The sequence below is a fragment of the Leptopilina boulardi genome, unplaced genomic scaffold (assembly GCF_019393585.1).
Source record: "Leptopilina boulardi isolate dan_hultmark-lab unplaced genomic scaffold, ZJU_Lbou_2.1 LbouV2_31, whole genome shotgun sequence".
NCBI lineage: Eukaryota > Metazoa > Arthropoda > Insecta > Hymenoptera > Figitidae > Leptopilina > Leptopilina boulardi.
Window position 1 is genome coordinate 2,709,487 of NW_026137874.1, and position 7,665 is coordinate 2,717,151.

The following is a 7,665-nucleotide window of genomic DNA, read 5'->3' on the forward strand; positions in this document are numbered from 1 at the left end:
TGTATAGTTTTTACAATAATTCGCCTTTAACTTTTGCATTCGCTTATTTTCAAATTTTACTTTAATAATTGTTTTCAGATATATATTTTAAAAAAAGTTTATTCTAATTAATTTTATTTTTATTCATATATGTAGTAATTAATAGTCAATTGTTATTAATTACTTCATAAATAATTAATAAACAAATTAGTTTATTAATTGACAAATGCAATTAATTTATTATTAATTAATAAATTAATTACTATTGCTGTTAATTATTAAAAGTCATTTATTGATTGAAAACTAATTACTAAATAATAAATGTTCATTTAATTACTTATTAAGTTTAAATTTTAGAAGAATTATTAAAAAAAAAAATTATTTTTAAATTCAGTAGTGCGACTTGTAAAAGTAGAATGCTTATTATCATAAAGAATAAATCAATTTCAAGGTAATAATTGCATTAAAAATTAAGATTTTGTTAAAATGCACAAATTTCTTATGATAAAAAAATGTAATGTCAATTACGTATCATTTTAAAAGGCCGCAGGTTTAAACAAAAAAATATTTACTTTTTTTGGGGTAAAATAAAAATTGTAAAAATCGATTTTCATTACAAAAAAAGCCTGCAACAAATTATATTATTTTCATTTGCAATTATTTTAAATTCATATAAACGGATTTTTAAAACATGCATTTAAAATCATTTTCAGTCGATATCTATTATATCGGACATTATAAAACTGTAAATATAGGTTTACTTTCATGAGACTTATTTACATAATTATAATAAGCATTGAAGAGGTAATAAACAATTATTAATTTAATGTTTTACGTTATTGTACTTTGAATTAATACCAATAATATCTATTTAGTCTTTAATTTAAATAAATTTAATTAATAAAAAAAAATTTTTATTTCAAAAATCATTACATATATTCAAATAATTCAATATCATACAAATTTTAAATGTTCGTAGTCAGGACATGACTACACAAGTCAATTGACAACCAATTACAAACATTAATAATTCAATTTTGTCTGTTGAAAGATAATAACAACTCAATTAAGTATCGATAGTATAACATAATTATGAATTACAGTTTTCTGTAATAATGGAAATTAGTTTAAATAAGGTAAACAATTTTCCAACAAAAAAGGTAAAATAAAAAAGCGCGTGCGCGGTAAAACAGTGCGCATGCGTCAATTACGTATAATTCAGGATCGTCTAAAGAGTTGCATATTATCAAAAACTTTAAAAAACTTTGTACTATTTTAAATTGAAAATAATTCCTTAATGATGGAGAACAAAATTATTATTTTATTTTTAATTAACACTGAAAATAAAATGGTTTTCCATGGTAACACTTTTTAACCTTTTTAAATTGTCATAACCTATAAGATAGAAGCTGTTTTTTTGTCCTGAATTTTAAATTCTTTTATAGATATTATAATTAGTAACAAAAATAATTGGGAATCTTGAATAATGTCATTGTAAATCAGTTTAATTTTTAAAAAGACACTAAGGAAAATTGGAGTAATTATTGTTACGGTCCTGGTAAAAAAAAGAATTCTGTGGAAGTGGAGTTGAAGCCAATTTTAGTGGCCCTGAGTGGCACGCCATGTTTTTCATCGAGTAAGGTGTGAAGTGAAGGCCGGGGTGAAAAATCATCTCTCGGGATATGCAGGTATGTGAATTAAGAAAAAATCCCTTCATTTTGACAATGTTTGTGTTTATACAGTGAATTTTCAGTGAATCAAGTGCATTTAATATATGTAGACAATTTTTTTTATTTTAACAACGTCACACGCGTTTAGTCGTCGTCTTCGTCGTTAGTTTCTCTCTATAGATCCCTATATATGACTCAGGGGAAACAACGCAATCAGCAAGGTTATTTGCATTATGCAGCTGTCGCGAGCTCAAATGTCGTCTCTGTCAATGCATCAAAACACAATCAATTTCATTGTTCATCATAAACTGTAATATTCTCCATATTCTCTCTTGTTTTCGTCATGAAATTTTCGAGATGTCCTAAAACAGTCAATAATGAGTAGGATTGTTGACGTAAGAGTCATGCAAGTGACACGATAACTTAAAATTCCTCTCTATTTATCTATTTTTATAATCATTTTGTAAATAAAATTACAAAATTGTAATTTCAAATTGATTATCTTGAATTAATTATCTTTTTTTTCGTACGTGCAATAAGTATATACATATATGTGTGGAATAATAAATATTTTGATTTGACGTGTCACTCGGAAATTGTATTTCACGAATTGGAATTCAAAGAGTTTCTAATCGTGAGATTGTGTAAAAAAAGAGTTGATCCAATTTTGTTTCAATTTTCTCTCTTGGATGTTAAATATCGATTATTTAGAAATTAATGGCAATTGAAAGCGTAACAAATATCTTGCTTTTGCAAGAGTTTGTATTTAAGTTACCATTATTATTTTACAGAAAAGAATAATAAAAAAAAAGAATGCAATATCAAGGAGACGAATTTCGAAACAGTTATGTCATTGATTGAAGAAAAAGTGATGAGTTCTTTTTTTATACTCCAAAAGTTTTAAATTGTACAGTTTAGAGAATAATTGAACTATTTTTACTGTTTGGTGATTTTAATAGATATTTTGATTGTTAATTTAAATATTTTCAAAATAATTTTTTTTTACAAAATTTGTATTTGTTTAACAGAGTCAAAATGGAAAGGAGGCAATATTGTTTATCCCACTGTAAGGCCTGTCATCCTTGTAACGACGATACCTCCACCAATTGCGCACCTGAACCCGACATTTAATTCTACGATAAAGGAACCAAATAATAAAATAATACTGTTAAACATTCACTTATAATCAACAAGAAAATTATTCGTAGTAATATATTAAGTCGGAAGAAGGAGTTGGATCTGTTACATTCAAGAAATAAAATTCCCAGGAACAAGAAATTTTAATCATAAATTGGTAATTTAATAATTTAATATTTATATTTTTTTTAAGAATATATTTGAAGTTATTTGACGAATTTGTTTTTTCTAAAGAAGAGAGGATGATCACCCCGGAAGTAGTAAAGATCGAGGGAGTTAACGAGACTTGGAGGAAACTCCCGACGAGGGAATGAGGAATCCAGGGCTGCATTTGGTCGGGATAGCGGCGTCCCCTGGAGGAGGTGGGGTCTTTGGTACCATGGCCGAGGAGGAGTTGCGCCAGTGGCTGGACACACGCTTGGACGAATTGGGAATTGACCCAGTGGCGTACTCGCGTTTTATACTCAGCTTTTTGCGCCACCCCGACTCGGCCCTCACTCCTCCTGGAGAAGTTGTTACTGGTAAAGGAAAAGGACGTCGTTCCCGTGCACGTCCCAAATCAAGACTACTACCGCTCCAAGAAGATAAAGAAAAGAAACGTGCTGTTGTTCAATGCCTCACAAGTGCCGCTGATCAGGTACATTTTTTTTTTTTTAATTTCATTTTTCTTTACATTTATAATAAAAAATTTTATAATTTCAGAAATGTGGAGTTGAAACCCTAGTTGATGAATTGTGTGCAAAATTGCGAGATTTAGAAGGAGGAGCTTCAAAAAACGATGAGGAAAATCATGAGAAGGAAGTTGTAACAAAACCAGCATTGGAAACTCTCACACCACAAGATAGAGCTCTCAGATATTATGCAGCATTTCCAGCTTTACAACCAGCTACACCAAAAAAATTTCAGCACAGAAAGGAGAAAAATTTTGGCTCAACTATTGTCAACAATAACAACATTAATAATAATAATAACAATAATAACAACAACAATAATTGTAACAACAACAGAAATGGAATTGGCAACAAAAACAACAAAAATCGTCCAAAGAAAACTAAAATGTCCATTGTGAGTTGGTTTCTTTTTTTGATAAAACATATTTATGAAATTTATTAAATTTACTGATTTACTGATTTTTAGACAATTGAATCGCAGCATGAGAGCGAGAAAGAAGGATTTGGATTTGCAAAATTAATGATGGAACGTGAACGCGATAATGAAAAAGAAGAGGAAATTGAATTGGATAAACTTCGACTCGCGCAATTAACGGCAAAGTTTGATGAGTCTTTGGAAGCTCTTTGGGATACAGCATCTGGCAATTCACAAGGCACTGATTCAATCTGGGCAGCACCTTCGCTCTCAATTCCATTGAAGCCACTTTGGCCAACTGACGGCAATGATACATCATCGTTTACTGTTTCAACAACATCGAGCAGCGAACACGTGGTGGATACAACGCCGTTTCAGGAATCTATCGTTGACGACTCACCGCTTATTCCCTGGGACCTTGATTTAGTTGGCACTAAGGAACGTTCTGATGAAATCGCTATCAAAAATAACACACGTACGTTTTTTGTTCACTTAATAATGTAACATTTGCTATTAAAGATTTTTATTTTTAAATGTAAAATATTTTTTTATTGAGGATTTTTTTTTTTATAGATTATAACGTGACTTGGTCAGAGACATTGGATGGCTCGTGGTGTTGGCGAAGTATGGACAAGGATGTTGTAACGACTAATAATACAAATCATAGTCCTGAGAATAATGAAAATTCAAATGTATCATCGAAAAATAATGATACAATTGGAAAAAAAGAGGCACGTTTCGCGCAGAAGGTAAACAGCCTTCAGGAGCCTGATGAAGATTTATTGACATCGGCACGCACTCATTTTCGTCCAATTCGTGACGATGGGCATTGGGCGGATGGTACAACATTTCCCGTTAATGATGCCATTGAACGTGTCGCATATCAACGTAGTGAATCGGGCAATTTGCTCTATTTACCGGGTGGCGAAAGCCCCTATATGGAATATCGTGAGAGCGATGTGTCAACAACATCATCGTCATCGTCATCGGTGTCGACAAATCTCACATTGAAATTTCGTGTGAGACAATGCGACAAATCGATTCAAACAGAACCCATTAGATCGCCGGTCAAACGCAGAATCCTGTCGGAACAAGATCGAGTTTATTATTCATCGTCCGACGTTGAAGAAACTGCAAAGCAAGAGATTGATGATACGGAGAAGGATTGTTTCTTTCTGGAACAATTGGGTTGGACTCAGTCCAATTTGCTCTTGCACAACGAGAGAAAAAGGTATTTCACTCTTTTATTTTAATTTGTATTATTATTATTATTTTATTTATTACTCTTTAAATAACAGGGGGGAAATAATCGTTTTTTATCAATAGAAAATAGAATTATTAAATCGAGCTTTCAAGAAACTTGTAAAAACCAGAGAATTTTATTTGATATGACAAAGAAAAAAAGTCTTTGGAAACTTAAAAAATCATTTTTGAATTTTTTTCGTGTTTCTCTAAAAGTTTAAATTATAAATAAATTAATTTGTAATTAAAAATTGATTTATATTCATCAAATAGTAATATAATTCTATTTAATATTTCACTTTCTCCATTAATTGATAAAAATCGCAAAAATATTAATGTTAACTTTAAAAGTATATTTCATCTATTATTTTACATCTTTAAATATATTTATTTAAATTATTTTAAAATATATTCGATATTTGAATTTGTTTACAATTAATTTTTTTCTTGAAATAAAAACCAGATAAAAAATTGAAGTATCTACGTTTTTCGTGAGAAAATACATAATACATGAGTATTTTTATTTAATTTTAATCTCAAGAAAACGAAACTTATATGTCGGATAATATATATTTAAAAACATTAAACTCGAAATATTTATAATTTTTTACATATTAAACAGGCCCCTACGAAATGTGAATCATTTTTTATAAATATTATTGAAAATTCAGTCACGTACATTTGCTTACTTTTCGCCTTCGAATGTTGTTAATTTTGAAATATTGTGACGTGAAAGTTTTCAATTGCGGCCGTGTGAGCGGGAAACGAGCAAAAAAAAAAGAAAACTTGATTAAAAGAGAAAAACTACTGGCGAACGTAAGCGCTATTTCAATCATTTTTTTTTCTGTTTTTGTTTTTGATGACAATGAAAAATTGAGGGAAGACACGTAAAAAATTTTTTTCCGCCTTTTAAATGAAAAACAAAAGAAAATTAGAATGTCAAAAAGTACTGGAAATCGGTTAACAATCAAGGGAAAAAAATAAAAATACGAAATAAAGTAGTTGGAATAATAAAAATAATTCTATTATAATTTCTTATTTTATTTTAATATTTTTTAATTATTTTTAAATAATTTTCATCTTTTTTAAAAGTGAATTTTTTTTTTAATTAATGAATATTATGGAAATAAATAAAAAAGATCTTATTAAAGAAAAAAAAACGTATATGCTTCAACGAGTATTGGAAATTTTATTTATTATTACAGATTATTTATAAATATATATTTTTTTTTGTTAAACAGGAGATACAGTAGCAGTTTTAGCTATCGACCACTGACAGCTTTACGCCCGTTGACTTTATAAAAGAAAAACAGGCTGTAAATTCTGTTGTGAAACCCATATGACCGGCAATTTATGTTTTAGCTATGTATTTGTCAAAAATATAAGACAAAGAAACAAAAAGAAAAAAATGGGCAAAACTGTAATTATTTGGCGTGTGGGGGTCCTCTTGGCATGTGGAATTTGTTATGCATGAATCCAAGATGGCATTGTTACCTCCCTTGCCTCCTTTAGAAAATAAAAAGCAGTTATATTAAAAAAAAACAAAAAAAAAAAAACAAAAAAAGCAAGTCAAGAAACATTGAACATGCGACGAAACTTGTAACTATACAGTTTATTTAGAAGATTTATTTATCAATTAACCTGTTTGTCGAGAGAAAGAAAAAGGGTAAAAGAATACAAAAAAAAAAATAATAATAATAATTATATATCTGATACCTCGTTCGACGAGAATTTTGTTTTTAAAATCGTCGACAAAAAGTAGTACGAGTGATATTATTTTTTTGTTTTATTCATTATTAATAATTAAAAATTGTTGACGAATTTTTTCCTTTTCATTTTATTTATTTTAATTTTTTTTTTTTTTGCTTTTTATTGAAAAGCTGAGAAATTTTGATTCGCTCTTGTTCAAATAGCGCATTACACACGTATTTTACATACATATAATGCTTGTTTTTTAATTTCCGTTCTGGCACTCGGAAAATTTTCAATACGTGAAAAAAATTTTTAACTTCACGCGCAGAATATTTAAATGAATTAAAAATAAACTTTTAATAATTAAACAAAATATGTATTACAAAAAGAAAACTGATTCACGTAAAATTGAAAAAAAATATCCGATAAAAATCTATAAAAAAAAAATCTTAACGCGTACTGCACCACGCTGACAAGAGTAAAAAAAAGCACTCAAAGTTTTATTCTATTTTCCTTGTTATTTTCTGTAATTATATCTAATGAATTATTGTAATTGTATTTTCCCAATTATATTTTAACTCCCTAGATAATTAACACTATCCCCCTTTTTATTCCCAAATTCCTGGTACCTTTATGCTTCCCTTTAAACGAAAAAAAAAAAAAAAAAAACATAAAAAATTCCTTGAAAAAATTCTACGGAAAATTGACATTCGGTAAATTAGTGATAAATTTTAAATTTATTTTGATTCAATACAATAAATGAATATTTTTTTAAAATTGAAATTGATTAATAGCTGAAGTAGTTATATTAGTGTCGAAATAATAATAAATTACATAGTTGTATCGATATATTAATGCA

General features: G+C 28.5%; 1 protein-coding gene across 2 annotated transcripts; it reads left to right on the forward strand.

Annotated features, from left to right (window-relative positions):
* Positions 1–1,503: 1,503 nt before the first annotated feature.
* Positions 1,504–6,678, forward strand: LOC127283190 (hybrid signal transduction histidine kinase G-like). Of its 2 annotated transcripts, none has more exons than XM_051307903.1 (7): positions 1,504–1,667; positions 2,678–2,943; positions 3,021–3,423; positions 3,489–3,851; positions 3,924–4,347; positions 4,446–5,103; positions 6,356–6,678. In XM_051307903.1, the coding sequence occupies exons 3-7, from the start codon at positions 3,097–3,099 to the stop codon at positions 6,414–6,416; spliced, it is 1,833 nt and encodes a 610-aa protein (XP_051163860.1). In that variant the 5' UTR covers positions 1,504–1,667; positions 2,678–2,943; positions 3,021–3,096; the 3' UTR covers positions 6,417–6,678. The 2 variants fall into 2 exon arrangements, with proteins under 2 accessions (XP_051163860.1, XP_051163861.1); XM_051307904.1 differs by having other exon boundaries at positions 3,024–3,423.
* The last annotated feature ends 987 nt before the right edge of the window (positions 6,679–7,665 follow it).